General features: G+C 38.4%; 1 protein-coding gene across 1 annotated transcript in view; it reads right to left on the bottom strand.

The window, feature by feature from the left end:
• adam19a (ADAM metallopeptidase domain 19a) overlaps positions 1-19,669 on the bottom strand; it is a 198,867-nt gene that overhangs the window by 71,747 nt on the left and 107,451 nt on the right. Inside the window, exon 4 of the mRNA XM_053343856.1 lies at positions 4,573-4,654. Coding sequence (XP_053199831.1) covers positions 4,573-4,654 — 82 coding nt within the window. The remainder of the gene's footprint in view (positions 1-4,572; positions 4,655-19,669) is intronic.

Below are 19,669 nucleotides of genomic sequence, written 5' to 3'. Positions count from 1 at the left end.
AATTCAAGCCAGGTCATAATATAGTCGAACTTCTTATTTACTGGCCTTTTAAATTTAGCTTCTGCCATTCAGATATAAAGGGATTATTAAGTGTTCTCATTCAATAGAACCTCACAGAGAGATTGTATTCATTTTACTACAGATCTGTCTTGCTGAGACACCAGTAAAGACTGACTCCAAATCAATAATAAGCAACAAAAAGAAAAGAGGACCAGGAGCGGTGCCCTGCGGGACTCCCTACTGAGCAGTGCTTGATTCAGACAGCAATATGTTTTAGCAGCTTGTGTGAAGGTTGAGAGATAGCTTTAGCTTAGCCTCATGATCCACAGTTTAAAATGCGTTTTATAAATCTAAGTATACATACACATAACTAGACTGTTATATCAGTTAGTAATCAGTAAGTATCAAAATATCTGCTATAGTTGAATCAGTGTCAACAACATCTGCAGTACTGTGAGCCTGATCAATTAGCTTCACTCATTTCTATGTGACTCCTCAAACATTCATATCTCAAGTAGACCATTGGACTGACTGTATGGCTGTCTGTGATTGAGAAGGTTGTTACAGCCTGCATGCATGCCAACACTTCCACATGCACTATGTATACAGACAGATCCTTTAGGATTATTACCAACACAGTCTAAAGCTATATTGTTATGAAATAAAGTAAAGATGATACACAGTAGGTGACTGAATACACCTAAAGTCATCTTATCTACATGATCTCAAGCTGCAGGTCTAAAACTAAACGAACCATTCATTTTAATCAACTGCTATTTGCTTGAAGATGTCTTAACAAAGCACAAGCTTACATCATCTGAGCATGCAGCTCTGGTTCTAAAAGTCTACTAAAGACAAATAGATGATTTGGATCCTGTGATGTAACACTTAAGAGCTAAGTTGATCAAAGGGCCAATCAGGGAGCTCAACCACCTCTGATCATCAAAAACTGTTGAGATATGAGACGTCTGCAAGGATCTTGATAACATCAGTCTTTGTAGATTGAAATCAAGTGACTTCAGTAGAAGTTGCATTAAGAGGATTTTGATTGTTAAATACTGTTGATGAAAGACTAAAGATAAAATCACTAAAACTTTACTTTTTCTCAGTTTCAAATCTCAGCATTAAGAGGAAATACAATGACCTGTTTCCTCTCAAATATATTAGGAGATTAATGCTGATTTGAAGTTGAACAGCTCAGAAAATGACTGCAGTATGATGGACACTCATTTTATTGTACACCTGTACGCCTTAGAGAGTAGTTTAATACCAGGCTTCAGAACATCAGGGTTTATTGTGTATTTTGACATTGAGTTATATTTATTATACAGTCCATTTTATTGGGTTTGTTCTAGTCATATTACAAGTGGAATAAAATAACTACTATAATATTTTACTTTTTTCATATACAGAAAATGCAAATTAACTGCTGATTCCTTAATGTATTCCAGAAATGTCAGAAATGTCAAAATTAAAGTTTTACTTCAGATTATTATCATTATGATTTTCCACTTTACCGTTTAAAATAAACTTAAATCTAAACTTTTTTTCTTGTCTTCATATGTGTATCTTTGTGTTGTGTACAGTAAAACTTCCCTTGCTGTGTGAACTTCATCCAGATGTGACCTTGTGGCAGTGCAATGCACTAAAAGCATTCTGAGGCTGCCAATATTCTCAACATTAAATATTATTAGATTGAAGAATTAGATTGAAGATTTTTTTATGATACACTCAGATGTTACAATGCTACTTGCACCATTACACAGCATAAAGCTTAAAGCCATTCTAAATGCATTAAATGCGCCACTGAGGCAATGAAAGAAAGACTATAGAGTACATCCTGTTGTTCAGTGGGTCAGTGGGAGTCCACATGTGTGTGCAGATCAGCATTAACTGTATGTGTACATGTATAGGGCTGCTTGAAGTCTGCCATGCACCCCACTGATGTTGACTCATTAACAGTGACTGTAGCCATTCTAACAAAGGTCTTTAGTTCCTACACATTACCCTTGGGTCCCTTGTAGCCTCCTGGATTACTACATGTCTGCTCTTAGTGTGATCTCTTCTGTCCAACCATTCCTAAGGAGGGTAACAGTGATGTTGAATGTCTCCCATTTCTACACAATCTGCCTGATAGTTGACTGGTGGAGTCCAAACTCTTTTGAAATGGTTTTGTAACCCTTTCCAGCCTGCTAAGTATCAGCATCTCTTCAAATCTCCTTTGTTTTAGCCACAACACTCTTCCACAAACCTGCATTGTTAAGCTCTTAGACTTTTATAGTGAAGACCCAGATATCTCTTCTTTAAATAAAACAGAGCCTCCCAGACTAACACTCTAATTTACCCTTCAAATGAACTGATCACCGTAGAGGTTCACAAACTTTTGCCATGCATAAATATGTAAGATTGGAGCATTTTACTCAATAAATAAACAAAAAAATGTAACATTTCTTTACTCATTTGTTTAATTGATGTCTCTTTATCTAGTTTTAGGATTGGATGGAAATCTGATCGTATTTGACGTCAAGCTTTATGCAGAAATAGAAGTAATTCTTAAGGATTCACAAACTTTTAGGCAGAACTGTATGTCTGTAGCATAAAATGTATGTATAATGGAAGCAAGTCTGTGTGTGTGTGTGTGTGTGTGTGTGTGTGTGTGTGTGTGTGTGTGTGTGTGTGTGTGTGTATGTGCAGTGTATTAAGAATGCAGTACATTTGTCTGTGCTTATTAACATGTGTGAAATGATACTGTGCATGTCAAATGTTGCATGTATGTGTCAGTGTTTCTGTGTGGAGTGCATCTCTGCCTATCAAAGCTGTTTTTCATGCCAAGTGTGTGATGTGTGTGTGTGTGTGTGTGTGTGTGTGTGTGTGTGTGTGTGTGTGTGTGTGTGTGTGTGTGTGTGTGTGTGTGTACAGTGTTTTAGAGCTGAAAACAACCACAATGATGCTGATGTGGAGCTCCAGCAGTAGCAGCTCTCAGCTCTTTCCTACAGCTGCTGTTTCCTTCCTTTAACACACTCTTAAACTACTGCTCCACAAACTGCCACACACACACATCCTGTCTGACACACGGCCCACAGCCTTAATAAAGTGCCTCATAATTTATGCATCACTTACGGCAGTAACCTCATGCCACTATGACATCTCCTGTGTGGCTGCAAAAAATATGAGTCAAGTGTAAGATGTTAGTTTCTTGGATTTGTAATTTACTCGTAATGGTTCATTTGTAACTAGTCAGTGTGAACACAAAACTTTGTCTTTTTTGACCAAAACTAAATGTGTGAAAGTGACAAAGTAAAACATATTCCTCCTCTGATAAAATATCCATAGCTTACTGCTGGACTTAGCCTTTCGTTTCTATAGTAACAAAAAGCCCTGTTGCTCATCTATTAATATGGAATAGTTACATCAATTAACTTTTCAAAGTCATGCTTTGCAGATGCTGTGCCTTTATTTTCTTTGAGAAATACTGAATGAAACTGAAGATGAATAGATGTGTGTTTACTGTATAATGTATCTCTACATTGCATGCAGGAACACATAACGTAATAGAGAGGAGGACAGGAGCTTTAGTTTGGTTTGATTTTAAATGTAGTATACTCAAACACAGTGGAGACTTTGTTATAAACATTTTTTTCCCAGCTCACTCCTTCATTGACTGTAATGCTTACAATAGTTTTTATCATTTACTGTAGCTTCACATCTTTGCCCTGAGTATGTTCATTGGATCATTAGAAGATCCAACACTGACAAAATGAGCAACCACTAATTTAAGGGTATGAAAGTCTATGGCTGCCAATATTTAAATGAAATAAATGAATGAAATTGAAATCATATTTTATATTTTTTTATTATGTATGACTAAAATACATTTTAAAATCTAATTGTAATTTTTGAAAATGAATAATTACTACTGAAATGAATAACCTTCTTTGTTTTAGTGTACTTTAAAACTTAACACTGCCATAAATATGATGTGCAATCTAAATTTAAGAGTGAAATTGCAACTTTGACTGTTGCATTCGCGTTCATGATTGAATTATATTCATAGCCATAGACTTCCATACTGGTGACTTTGGCTTTGCAAAATGAGATATCTTTAAACAAATGTTGCATTTGTTTATTTTAATAAATGTTGCATTTATTCAAAGAGACACAAAAATGAAATAAAATGTTGGTTCCATAAACCTCTGTAATAATGGATTCAGAGGGATTTTTTAAAATGTAAATCCTAACTTATGTGCAGTTTTTCTAAAATATGCAATCCTTTTTAATGTCCTCCCTCAATTCCATATGAAACGCCAAATTGTTTCCAGTCTGCAAGTTGCTACTGAAATGTTAGTGAAATGAATGGTAACCACCATCTGCCTGAAGACAGAGTGGGAAGGAAATGCTAAACATGTAAAACAAAAGTGTTGAGCCTTAGAAAAGAGCAGGCAGTTATGTGAAGTGAAACAAAAAAAGCTGCAAACATGACAAAATTCAAGTGCAGCTCTTCCATAGGTGGAGTTTAGGACTAGAAGCTAAAGGTAAAGATTAGATGAAGGGTAGTAAATGCAGCATACTTACAGTGTAATTATGATTGGTCACAGTCACCAGCTGCCCATCCTCTGTGTAGTAGGTCTCTGTGAAGTCTGGACCTATGAGCTTGCTGTGAAAGAAAAAGAGAAGAGGGGAGATAAAGGTGATTTAACTTTAATGATGCCAGCAGAACTTGATAGCAGATAAAGATTGGACCAAGCAAATAAAAACCTGTCAAAAACAACAATCACACTGAATGTGGCACTTTTAGGTGGCTTTTCGTTTCATTTTCATTGACAAATCATTTTTTGCACAGTGGTTTAGTTCCCCGGGAAACTAGTGTTTATTAATCAAGAGCATCTAGAGCTCTCCGGTTGGGTTTAAGTGCCATATGGCAGTGATTGGTGCTGCCCAGTCCTGTTTCATCATGAGCTAATGTCATGATATAATAAAGTGCGCCAGGCTGTGTGCCTTGGCTAAAAGGGTAGATTTTGTCTTCTTAGTTAGCTAATAACATTAGCTGATGACATTAGCTAATGTCATTAGCTAGGCCAGCTAAGTGATTGACAGCAGCTGACTGTGAGGTTGCCTAGCAATGACAATGGATGTTTCCTGGAATGCTTCTCATGCAGAAGATCATCTCAGATTTTCAAGGCTTCAGTCAGATGAGAGCCGTAAATAAGAATAAATCTATGAAGGGAAAAGAGACCAAAGCTTGTCCTCATCGACGAATGTCACATTAATCAATTAGTCAACACACATTTATAATATTAATTTATATATATATTTAGGGCATTACACAAGTGGTTGGAGTTCCAGGATCAAGTATTTAACGTTAACACTGTGCTACATTACAAAGAAATCATACACCAAATGGATATAAATGGTGGAACTTCATTGGTCATATCAGCCTGGTGATGCTATGGGTCTCTAGTTGTCTAGTTCCTGTATTTTTTGTTTCAAATTAAAATTCATCTAGTGTTTCATACACAATCCAGCCATATACTAGGTTTTAATCTAATTTCAGCAAGCTGCAGCTCCTGAATGGAGTTTGAGGGTTTTTTCCTGCGACAATCCCACCAATTAACACTTTGTCTGCTAAGACTGATTGACTATGGGCAGTCCTAGAAAACTGAATGACATGAAGTTTTTGCTCTTACATATGTGTGTTACACTGTCTTTGTTCATAAATATTCATAAAAGAAACACTTCTAGCGTAACTCAACATTCCATCAGGGCAGAAAATTGCTGCCTCTCTGTGAGGTTTCTTCTCTGGTCCTTCCACAATCAGGGTGTTACTGCAGGTTTTTTCCATTATCTGTCAAAAAACCCATCTCTATATCAGCCAGCAGGATACAACCAGTACTGTGACAAGACCAAGTTTGAAATATACAGAGTGCAAGTGTTTCAATGTGGATATACACACCAAGGTTTTACACAGGATGATCAGTGAGTGAGTCAAGTAAGCACTGCTTGAACTATGAGAAAATACATGCTGTATCTAACAGGCAGGTGCTGCTATTAGATATAGGAACATATAGGATCCATCAATTATGGAGCTCCATACCAGGGTTCTAAAATCACAATGTCTTAACTTCTATGGCTTCATTTCAACCATTCTTTTCTTTTAGTTTGTCTCTTGTCCCCAACTTTAGGGATGTAAAATATTAAAATGATCTAGTATCAGTTTAAAATGGTATGAGTTACCATTTAAGATCCAGGTTATTTGATATCAAGGATTATCCAAAGTTTAGTTTTTCACTCTCTAGCTAGCTATTCAAAAGACATTTTACGTAAGTTAAAACTGTCATAGAAAAACACACTAAAAGTATATCTTATAGCCTAGAAACTAAAAACATATAGAACAAAACAACAGCATACTAAAAGAAGAAACTGAGCCTGACTACAAAAAGCATAATCTCCTCCGAATTAACTATTGGATCAGCAGGACTGAAGTCCTTCACATTGATGGAGTTGGGTATTGATAACAAAAAGAGACTTAGACGGAAAAAATATCCAAAAGTCTTGTGATTGTATCAAATTGGACTCATCTGTTAGATACGTTTCTCATGCAAATCCTTATCTCTTGAAAACTTAATCTTTATCTTTCTCTTTATGTGCGTGCTTTTGTTGGCGCTCTGCTAAAAGATGGCCTGCAGAGCACTGCGAAAGATAAAGAAAAGAGATTATTGTTTGATGTCTCCTAGAAAGGTCACCTTACAACAAAGATGGACTGGCTCCATTTTTGCCAGGAGGAGAGAAAGGTGACATTTGTCATGTCTGGGGACAAAAGAGTCGGTTATCAAATGCCAAGACATCCCTGGACTAATGCGTCAGTGTTACAGATGTATGGATCACTGCTATCATGAGGACATGTGGCCTTATTCAGTCTCTGTGTGTGGCTGAATTACTGACCAGGCAGGAGACACACTCTGGCAGCAGATCCCTCAGCAGAAATGGGCAAATGGAAGACGGACATGAAAAGATGAGCCCAATCTCCATTTGGTCCCAGGGGCCCCATTGTATTATTCATTGAGGGGGATCGTAATGGAACATAATCCAGCTTTCTCACCCCTTTTACTGCAGACAATTTGCTCTGCTATATAAAAAGACTGTCTTACGTGGCAGTCCTTGAAAGTTAATTCGATTGAAGCTGGAGTACAGACGGTACTGTGTGAAATTCAACTCCATCGTATTCAGGACAGTATTTACACAGCATTTTCATCAAAGGGAAAGAGAAGAAAAAGTTGATTGCTTTTCATGGCAGGTCAGCGTCTTTCAAACTGTCAGGGTAGTTTAAAGACAAAGATCACAGTCAAATATTTCCTATTGTTTAATTAAAAACTGGCAACGGTGTTTAATTCTACTGTGAAACTGTAAAGCTCTAGAAATGTTGACTAAAATGTTCACCTACAACAATCACCTGCTGTACTATATGATTACTGACCATACAGTAGAAAGCATAGATCAGTGTGTACAGTATGATCTGTGTAAATAGTAAATGGACTGTACTAGACTGGACATATATAGCTCTTTTCTAGTCTTTTTGATCACTCAAACAACTTTTACACTATGTGACACATTCAACCATTCACACACATTCATACACCATTGGCGCAACCATCAGGAGCAATCTTCCAATTGGTAGATGACCGCTCTGCCTCCTGAGTGACTAGAAATGTGTAAAACTGTGCAACTCAAGGAATCCAAGCTGATGGAAGCTGTCAGGACTTAGACCAATTTTCGGGTTGAGTGTTAGTACACCGTTTGTAATAAACCACTACTATTGAAATTCATTTTACACAGATGTACAAATGAATGACATCAAAGCACTTCCTAGCAAGCACACTGTGTTGACTGATTGTGATTCATAGACCGATTCAAAGAGTTTCAGAGTTAATGGAGAAGTTGCAAACAATGGCAATTTATGAGGTTGTGTTTTCTGAGATTATAGTTGATTGTCGAGGATCCATTGTTCTGGTTGATTGAAGGTTTGTGACGACTGGTTCGATAATACTTGTTGACAGCGGTTTATGTCAGAAGGAAAATGACTGATTGTTACAACTTGAGTTTTATTTTTGATGATTGTGATTTCCGATCAATGGTTCTTACAGTTATGATAACATTAGACTCACCTAATAAAGTGCAGATATCTGGAAACATGGAATTATCACTCCATCACTATCACTCAATTTCAGATGGGGCAAGAATCCTGAGCAGCCAGACAATAAAACGTGTGGTCAGTTTGGCCTTATTATCTAAACCACTAACCTCTAATTGTACAAGACACAGTTGAGTGGATCTTTAGTAAATGTGATAGATGTTTACAACGGACAGTTCCGGGAATCATTTCACTATCAGAGAAGTTCGGTTAACCAGGTGTTTTGTCTGACCACTTGTGTTTGTTGCCCTGTTGCCGTGGCACTACATTCTGAGATGTCAGCAATCAAATTCATCGCTGATAGTAATGATAGTACTGTCTTCAAGTGTGTTGTTTTGCTTGGCTTTGTAGTCTTAACATGACGAATGGAACAGATGTAGGTAACGCTGCATGCTTTCTTGTTTCTTTTCTAGAGCATTCAATTGTTTGGCACAGAAAAAGTGATGTTAGTTATTTGGACAATTCAACTTTAAAACTGTCCACTTTCACACGGTTGTTACTCTCTGTTGTGGCAATTTAGCAAAATTGTTGACCAGTTTCACCCTAATTCCACCTCTGGAAATAGGATTTGAGATGCAGCTAGGCGACCAAACTACTTCTTTTGAAACATATTGGGGCCTTCACTATAAACAGGAGGGGGGGGGGGGACTGTCTTTAGAAGCACGTCAGTGGAAGAAATAAGAGGCGACTAATAAATCATTGTCTGTATGTCATTACATTATGTTTACAAGAGTGAGAGGGTTGTAGCACATGGATCGGAATGAATCAGGTCCCACTGTCTCTAGATCAGTATTGATGCTCAATATATGTGATTTGTGAGTTTCAGTTCCTGTTTCATTTGTACCAAAACAAATGACTTTAAGTAGAAATTAGAAACACAGAGAGAATGAGAATGACACAACCGAAATGTAAATGATGTTTTGTGGCAACATAACAGACCATTTCTCAGGTCAACTGCATTTATTACACATCACTCGTATGAATATAACACAGGAAAAGCTCCTAAAAATAATTAAAAAAAACACTATAGCTGGTATACAATTGAATTGCTACTCTCAATTTGTAATAATTTGATGACTTAAATTAAGTTTTCCAGCCTCCCTTAATTATTCTAGTGGTTTATTCGTGTTGGTATTCTATTTGATACAGATATAAACACCCACCTCAATGAGGCAGGAAGGGTGCAGATCTCACTCTGCCTCATACTGTGCAAAGCCTTATCGTCTACCATGAATGCTCATTAAAAAAGTGCCAGTGGATGTGGAACAACTCATCAGCAGCCCTGAAACTGAATAATTACACAAACACACCCAGCTTTTTTCTGTCTCTTGGTGCGTCAGCTGCAAAGCCACACAAGTGTAGCTGGGGTCAAACCGCTGTGCTACTTCCAAGAATAAAAGTAATGGGTTCTTTTCGAGGGAGAAGGAAAGCAGACAGGCAGCCGGGCTTTGGTGTGCTGATATCATTTGCTCTAATGAGCAGGCCGAGAGGATAAAACACTGGACACAGCGGCGGTGTATGTGTGTGGATGTACTGTGGAGGTGCTGTGTTTTTATGGCCATCATCTTTCCTCTTCTTGGCTTCTGGTTGGTTAGTCAATCTTCTGTATCATGGTTAAATAAGCTATAGGAGGAATGAGAAGAGGAGCACATACAGCAGATAGAGGTCTGAGTAAGAGACAGGATGGATGTTACTGTCAGAGGCAGATAGAAAATACTGTGAGGACATAGCTCTCAGAAATAGTATTACAAAGATGTTGCTGCAAAGAAAAGACTGTTTTTCAAAGAAGCAGCAACAAGAGCAACCACTACAGGCACGACAGGCAGGCAGGTCAAGGTTTGGATAGATTTTGATTCATTTTGGGTGACTAATTTCTTAAGATTGCTTGGTATTTCCAGTAAACAGCCTCCAAACTAGAGATATTTCATTTGCAATTACATAAAATAAAGAAAGGAGGGCAAACTCAAGTTTTGAGAAGCTACAAGTATCGGTTTAGCATTTTCTTTTTGAAAGCAAGGCTTAAATCATACTGTAACTTTTGAAAGAAGAAACAACACAATCTTCTTACAAATAAAAAGGCTGTGCTGTATAAGCAAAACATCACACCGCTACTCACTTCAACACACTCAGGTTTTGCTGCTACACCCTTACTTGGTCTGCTATGAACAGTAACTTATGGTGACTAGTTAATGTGAGCCAGTAAACAGATCTTTAAGTTTGTTTTTTGTATTGGAGAAAAGTTAAAAGTCTGATCTTTTTTGAGTCAACGACGGCAATACTTGTTGCTTTAAGTGCAACAGAAGCCAGCAGTAAGGTAGAAGTGTTGGGGTTGGGGTTGGGGTTAGGGTTAGGGTTGGGGTTGGGGTTGGGGTTAGGATGAGGAATTCATCAAAACAACTTTTGCAGAAATACAACATTTTTTACTGCTCTACCCCCAACTTCATTCATAGCTGACATGGCCATATAACACCCATAGAGAGCTCATTAGACTAACAGCAAAGTGTTTTTCAGCTTCATAAACGACACATCTTAGAAATGTGTTGAATCCTTGTAGACATCTACTGTTTACCAGTGGTACCTGTCAAGCAGTGAATCTCTTCAAATGTACAGTACCAGTCTAGTTTGGACACCTTCTCATTCACTTGGATGAGAATTCTTAATAGAAGTGTGGCTAGATCTACCATATTGGCAATCTGGGTTAGTGCCACGGGAGAAAAGCTTAAGGGATATGACCAAAGGCTTGACCTTTATCACTTTTGGAAACCTAGTATGCCTAAAACAAAATAAGGAGCTACAAGATTTCCACCCAACAACAGCATTATCCAATCAAATTATAATAGATGGATAGATATAAGTGATGATTGGTTAGCAGGCCACAATGTACTGTGGTTAGTTTGTATTAACGAGTCCCTACAGGTACTAATCCAGCCTTGGATAGAAGAAGTACAATCCTGATATTTTCCATCCCTATTAGTTATAAATGAAGAAGTTGGTAATGATGGCCAAAAACAACAAAAATAAAACCCCAGTTGTTTAAAAAAAGATGATTTTTTCAGTACCAAGCATTGCTTATTATGTCGCTTGTTATGTTCTGGCAGAATTAGACTAGTGAAAACAACAGGATGGGTGGAAAACCACAAATACTATAAAACAGACACAAATGTCATAAGTCAACAATAAACAGACCTCACCTCCTATCAGTTTTTAGATATAGACTCTTTCTACCATTGCCGGACTCCATGACAAAACACAGCCAAATGCACCCAGTGTTCCAGCTGTCTAAACACAAACATATCACATGGAAATGAGGGAGCACTTAATGATTCAAATATTCTGCTGTCTGAGAAGGTCTTATTCAACAGACAGGCCAAAGGGGCTGCCAGGACTAATAGGAAAACAGGGAATACCAGAGTCAGTGAATGGCTCTATTGAAGTAAACCTCTTCATTATTGTACCGCACTAACTGAATGGAACTATCACATGCTGAATATTAAATACAGCAAGCGCTTGAGGTGTATTTGCTCTGAAATGAAGCTTTCTGCAGGCTGAGGGTTACTAACAGAATGACTGTTTTCATAGCTGTGAGAGGAGCTTAAACTGGTCTTTGTCTGAGGCCAGAATATGTGCTGACTTTTACCTCCTACAGCCAAAAACCCAGAGAGACAGAACTTTTTGCTTCCCTTATCTGTGCGGTTGCACTCGGATGCTCTTTATAGCTCCATAGAGAATGGATTTGAAAGGATGGAGAAGGAGAATGTGTCTTTGATAGTATCCATGGTGATATCCCGGGGATCAGACAACATTTTCTGGTTCACTGATAAACGTACGTGAAGATCAGTTAAACATTCATGGCTGACAACAGAGATCACTGTCTCCAGGGACCATCGATTATCACTGCTGTTGTGTGAACCTTGTATTTCCTGACTGCTTTTCAGGAGTCATGGGAACCTTTGTTTTCAGCTCGATGATGAAGTGTTTTTTACATTTATTCAATGGGTTTGTTACAGTCCTACAGCAGAAATGGCTGTGGAAAGGTCTAAATAATGTAGTCATGTTGGACAACGATACAAAAAATATGAAAACATGCCCACAAGAAGGCCAGACATCGGGCTGCAAGGAGGACCACAGGTAAGTAACAACACTTACAGACCTTTTAATAGAAACACTCTCTCCAGCAGTACACTCACGATGGGTCAGGGTCAAGGATATGAGGAAAACTTTTAAGGTATGACACCTATGACATTTAGAATATGTGCTTGCTTTTGGATGTCAACATACAGAGGAACAGAGTAAGAGAGTGAAGCCCTAGCCCAAAGAAAGAGTAGAGACCAAGCAGCTGCAAACATGCTTTTGCTATCCTAAATGTAGAGATAGATTAGGTCTTTGTGTTTGGATGGTCACTGTGTCAAGTTAATCAGAGGCCAAGAGACCGATCACACTTTACCGTTTATCTTCTTACACAGGTAACTGGGAAGGAGTTGGGTACTGACTTCACTCTTCCACCCATTATCCCTCTTTACCATCTTTGTAGGACACGCTGTTCTACTTGTCAGACTAAGTGAGAGGAGACATGCTAGTCTTTTTTATGGGGTTGTCATGAGGCGTCAGAGATGTTGCGACAGTTGTCTTCCGATATGTCAAACTACACTCACTAAAAACAAGCACTTGTGACACCAGACACTAACCGCACATCAGTCATGTCAGTCCATTATCACATTTAGACTGTATAGTGTTATGTTGACATTCATTTAACACATATAGGCAATGTAGTATTTGAGGTATGCCAACTGCAACCTTTGCATATGCAGCCAAAATACTGTAAGGATTCATATAAAGAATCTGCTTTTCTGGACTGATTACATGTATTGATGTTAAGAAATATGATATTGGCATATGTTTGCATCTTCTTATCAGTCCATAGTGGCACCATCTATTATATGGAAAACATTGGATGGTGTGCGTTGCCCTTTAAGGTCTTACCAGTAGTGCGGCTAATAATGTTAACATTGAATAGATTTACATGCTCACTAATATTCCACCACTGCAGAGTCCTGGAAGGGCTATAGAGAGAAATATATATATATATATATATATATATGTCAAACCAGTTCTACTACATCAAGTGCTTGAAATACTATTGCGTGCACACAAGATATAATTCGTTCCCACACTTTGATTAATTTGAGCACAAGACATACAATTTGTTCCTATATTTTAGTTTATTCCTGTGCAAGAGACAGTACGAGTCATTCCTACGCTTAGTTCATTTATGTGGACGAGATATCGGAGCCCGACCCATATATCAGTCAACTGATATCGGCCGATATTGGCTCATAACCCATCTTCCCATTGAAGTTTAGTGTTTCAGTGCACTGTGTTTATAGTTAAACAGTAAAATATCATGCCTCCACTACATACCTTTATCACAAATGTGTGTTTTATATGCTTATTCTGTATATGTAAGATTATCGGCTGATTTTTCGATATCAGTATTTTTTAGTCCCCAGTATCAGTATTGGTATCGGCCTCAAGAATCCAGTATTGTGCAGTGTCGGGCCATATGAGATACAATACGTTCCTATGAGAGAGGCGTTTATACAGAGGGTCAGGTCAGATACTACTGAATGATCACAGAAATGTTATATTGGGCTTCGCACCATGAGAGGTCCCTAACCCTAACCCTAACCCTAACCCTAACCCTAACCCTCCTGAGTTGTATTATTTTGCCCCATGTGTTTAAGCTTTATATGTCTATAGAAAAAATGACTAAAATATTGGCCAAATCACATGTGACCCTCACTTAGCTGTTTTACTGTATATTGTGATTTACAACAATTCAATTTATTTTATGAAAGAATTGCCACCTCACAATTATTAACAGCCAACAGCACTGACTGGAAAAAAGTGTGTATTATAAAATAAGAAAACACTTCACAAAAAAGGTGCAGTATGGGGGAGAGGGAGGGTGGCCCTGCAGAAAAGGTCTATCAAATGACTCCCATGACAAACTGACGAAGTGTCTGCAGCAACTCGTTGACCAGCATTTTCTCATCTCTCACTGCTACAGGCCAAAATATCTGACACAAAGAAAGTTCACAAGAAACTCCTTCTAGTTTCCTGTGAGCTCCCACTTTCCTCTGGATCTGTCCCAGTTAGCTGTGACACACTGAGCCCCCGTATTTCTCTTCAGGTGTGACAAATTGGAACAGCAAGCACCTGTAGCGATCCGTACAGCCCCGGCTGATCCGGATGAGAGTTAAGTGTTTCCTCCGGTGTCGCCTGACGTGTTCTCCGTGTGCGGATGCTGCTGGGAAAGTCAATGAAAACAACCGCCGTCAGTCGGGATGATGGAGAGGTCTCACGGAGAACGGGAAGCTTAAGCGGATGTCATCGTCGCCGGTGTAAAGGTGAGTCTGGGGGTTAATAGTGGTTTCTCTGCCGTGTTAGCGGAGACATTTCGCTGAGCTTTCTGCCGCCTGCAGTTCACTGATCTGTTTTTTTACCACTTCTTTCTGTCTGTGGCTCTTGTGGTTGTTGTTTTTTTACCATTACCAGCCTGCACTTTCTCTACAGATGGTTGAGAAAGTGTTATATATACTTTATATATATTGTTACATATATTGTTATAAAGCATCTTTGCTATCTTATTCTTATGTTGCAGGTTACACATGTACACGAAGGGTAAACCACAGGAACAACATGACTGCAGTTTGGAAAGGAGGGACATTCCTAGGTAGGGTGCAGCTAGAGGTCATGCAGTACATTCCAGTAATCTGAATATGCACAGCTGCATGTTAACAGGTATATTAAAGGAATATCCATTTTCATTTGCAGCTTAGTAGGAATATTGTCTTTTTTGGAATAAGGGCAAAAACAATGCATGTAGACATGGTGATTGTTCTGAAGGGGTCAGAGGAGAATTCATGGAGCTGTTTTTGGGAACATGGATGACACATGCAAATTCTGTTAGATTAGGAGATATCATTTGGGCTAAGATCACATTTTGTCCTGTAAGAGTCAAACTCAAAATTGTATCTGACACATTGAAATAACACATGTAGACCTACATTTGGAACACTTCATCTTTCATGAGCTACCTGATCCAAGTAATGAAAGTCCTGCCTCAGAACTATACATCATAAACAAAGATACCAATATATCTATAATATCAGCCAATAATATCAGTTGACCAATATATCGGTCGGGCTCTACATCTGATTAGCTTAAATGATCGTTCTGATGTCAATGAAAGTTGAACGTGACTCCTGAAATGAGCATTAGAAACTTTGTTTAAGGTGATCTTTCCTCACAGATGATCTCTGGCTGAGGACTGAAACACAAGCTGCATTCCAGCCATGACACCATTTGACATTCTGCTATAGGGCTGAATCCTCACAAAGAGATGCTGCTGCTGCTGGGTGTGAAATGAAACCGTTTCTTTTTTTTTTTTTTTTTTTCCATTTCACCGACAACATTTTCTAGCCAAACATTCATCATAAGATAGTGAGAAAAGTGAGTTTCATCCCAGATGTGACACCAGGGGAGAATGAAGAGTCCACAGCTGAACAAAGTCTGAGTCAAAGAGAACAGAGAGAGGTCTGTGTGTGTGTGTGTGTGTGTGTGTGTGTGAAGAATAGTTTATTATAAATCATTAGATGAATGGCAAAACAACAAATAAACCAGATGTGGCTTATTTGTCCCACAGCAGGCGATCCAGCTGCAATATGCAGGTGTTCCTATTCAACCAAGGCTTTTCAACAACTTATTCAGACCTCTTTGAATACTTTTTGAAATGATCAGGTTCAATGACTAATCTGCAACATTATACTCCCAATCACACCTATAGGCAATTAATAGTCATCAATGCACCATAATGTGAAGACTGAAGACATGTAAACTGCACATATAACGATCCCTTCCAACCCAGGATGCAATAAAAATAGTTTGACAGTTCCAAACCAACAAAGACATGTGACAGTCACAGTGTGTATGTGCACAGAAACATTTAACAAAACGTGCACAACATGTGTTTAACCAGCCAATCAGGATTTCTCATGATTTAGCACTCTAAACTGCTGCTGAATCAGCACATTTTGAACATTTCAGGAATTACCTTTACTAATAAGTAAGTTGTACAGAGGCAGACAGGAAACAAGGGGAGAGAGGAATGGGTGCGACATGAAACAAAGGTCCTTAGCTGGATTCAAACCAGGGATGATATGATTATACTCTATATGACATGAGCTGTAACCAATCAGCTACCAAGGCACTCCATGAGTCGTCAGATTTGAACTGAACCCAAATGTCCTGGTCAAACCAAAAAGGTGACTCTTGCTTTGATGAAGGCATTCCAGTTCAACTTGCAGAAGTGCTTCAAATCATACCAGAATGTGGAACAAGAAGTGATACTGTCATGCTGATAAGACATAGTAGAAGTGAGAGGTGGAAGCTGATGTTGTTCCTTTTTTCTAGTCACAAACATATACTCCTGTTGCCGTTGAGCTGCTGTTGTCTTTTGAATCGACTTTGATGCAGAGTTTGCAGAAAGTGTCAGCGTGCTTTCTAGCATGTGTTAGAAATACATCTTAAATATCTCTGCTTTTAGAGCGGGGGGCTTTTTTTTTTTCTTGCCTGGGAGTGACGCCTCACTTCTGTGAAACTCTGCAGCTGTGTCAGTCTGGTTATAGTGTGCAACAGTCATGAGGTTTACCACACGAGCCCTGGCATGCTTTATGAAACCTGGAGAGAAAAAACATCCTCGGCTCGTGATTGGCTGAGATACATCTGAAACCATTGCTCAATAACTTTGACCTCAGATAATCAGGTTCATGCTGCACACGTGGAACATGAAGATGAAGATTTCATTTATCAGCCCATTAGTTTCTGCTGAGTTGAAGGATTCCAATGTGAGATGAAAATACACATCAATTCATTCTAACATTTCCTTTCATATATTATTATTATTATTATTATTATTATTATTATTAGGGCCCGAGCGTTGACTAGCTCGAAGCCCTATTGTATCTGTAAACCGACATGCATGGGGGGGGCGAGGGCCCGTTCACTGCTGCTTGCAGCTTTAATTATTATTATTATTATTATTATTATTAAGAGGGCCGTTCTTCATGCATTCATATTCTGCTTTTTAGACATACATATTCATTATTTTGTGGCTGTAGCTGCATTTCCATCCACTTGTTGTTCTGCACATTTTCAATACAGAAACATGTGCTTTATTGCTTTAAAACTGAAAGAGCAATGTAAAACGATGAACCAATCTAATGTGCATGAAGCTGTGTGCTGAGCAGAGATATAGCAGCACATTAAAACATCAGATAGGAGCAATCAGACTGAAACTGTTACATTAATCAAATTAATGCATGAAACAGACATTTCCATCGTGTTTTCTACACTGTTTTCAATTGCTGTTTAACTGCTGCTCTATTAAACACTTGTTTCACCCTTTTCTTCTGCAATGGCTTGATGACACCCACTTGCAAAGAAAGAATATAAGATGAGCTCAACAAACCTTATATTCTAATATTCATGTAACAGCAGCAGATTAATTTCATTATCATTCATTTGCATTCTCTTTTGTTCATTTTCTGGATATCTGGTCAAAATCACAGCTGAATCTGAATGAGAAGCAGCTTGTGTAAGCACTCGGGTGTATTTCTGATTTCAGCATTTGTTATTATGTACTGTACTTGAACTTTATCTTAACAAAACTAAAGGAAGAGAATCTCTGCACACATGAGTAGTGGTAGGTGCGTGGGAGGAAAGTGCAAAAAATGAGAAACAGCTCCAGCACACTCTCTCTCTCTCTCTCTCTCTCTCTCTGTCTCTCTCTCTCTCTCTGTCTCTCTCTCTCTCTCTGTCTCTCTCTCTCTGTCTCTCTCTCTGTCTCTCTCTCTCTGTCTCTCTCTCTGTCTCTCTCTCTCTCTCTCTCTCTATCCTTCCTTCATCAGGCACATCACAGGCAGCATCTGATCACTTGATATGCCTGTTGAAGGTCAGATAGACCCAAACGTTGCAGCAACTCAATAAAACAAACAGTAGAGCTTTGTTCATTTGTTTTGATCACTTGTGACTAATTAACTCTTACATACTGTTCACTGTCAAATTTGGCCCATTTGTTACATTAGAGAGTTGTAAAAACACACAAGTACACAAACTGCACAAAATGTACAAAATGCATCTTTTTACACATTTTTATATATGCAAATGTATAAATGTGACCTGTTCCTATATATGGTAAATGGTAAATAGACTGTACTTATATAGCACTTTTCTAGTCGTTATGATCACTCAAAGTGCTTTTACACTAAATGTCTCATTTGCACATTGACACCCATTCATACACTGCTGACAGGAGCTACATATATAATAATCCAAAAACACCATTCATATTCTATAAAATGTCATATTTGAGCATAAAACAGTGATTATGAATATCTATCTTTTTTTTCTTCAAACATGTATTAATGAGTACCAGATGAAGGCGTGATAGTTTGGAGAGTAAAGTTCTATGTGGGAGAAAAATTGTGCGACTTGTTTAAACTGAAGTACTGAGCACAGATCATTCTACTACCAAAACTAAAATAGCTGTCCTCTTTTCACTGTGTTTCCATCACTGTGCTGTTCTCTGCAGGACCCACCTTTTCATACAGCCTCTACACAATACAAACACAATGCATGCACTGTTAAGCAAGAAATACTCTGAAACCTCTTGTAAGGAACTGACAATTAAAAAGTAATTGCCCCCCCCCCCAACCAAACAAGACCAAGGCCAATCAATACTCGTACACACACAAGAGCTTGAGTAACAGTGTAGTAATACCTTCTTCTTCAACTCTTCCTCCTTCCTAAGTCTGTTTCTTTTTGTACTTTTTTTTCTTCTCTTCCTCCTGTTAGGAAGTGATCCTGTACTTTGCGGTGCAGCCGAGGTTTAGGGAACACTTTAAGTCACGATGACGGCTGACAGGATTTTATGGTGTGCTTTGGAGCCTAAAGATTACGCTTGTGTGGAGTTACAGTTTGTCTTTTTCCTGCTGTGTCCTTTGTTTGGGCCTTAGGGATGATGAGGAAAGGGAAAGATACAGCAGTGGTTTGGAAAATGAGTTTAGAGGTAGCCATATTTTCTAAATATTTTCTTTTTTATAACCCCAAAACTAATTTTGAAAGCCATTAGTTTGACCCATCAGACAGCATATTATTAAGCCTGGTTGTGCCTGCAGCGCTGCAGTAAGACTTCAGACAACACTGACATGGCTATTAGCTTCAGATTGCTGTTTTGTCAGAATAACTCGCCTCAATTTTAATGTTCCTGTGGCAGTGTACAGTATTAAAGTGTGCTATGATGTTTGGGCTGAATGGTAAAATGGTAACAACAAGCTTTGCTATACAATAAAATAAAATAAAATAAAATAGCCAATAACACGGCCAAAAATAAGAAAGTCAAAGTTAATGAAAATTGGTGATGTG

This window comes from Scomber japonicus, chromosome 22, assembly GCF_027409825.1.
Source record: "Scomber japonicus isolate fScoJap1 chromosome 22, fScoJap1.pri, whole genome shotgun sequence".
Classification (NCBI taxonomy): domain Eukaryota; kingdom Metazoa; phylum Chordata; class Actinopteri; order Scombriformes; family Scombridae; genus Scomber; species Scomber japonicus.
Note: the sequence above shows the minus strand (reverse complement) of the source record. Positions and strands in the feature narration are given on the sequence as shown.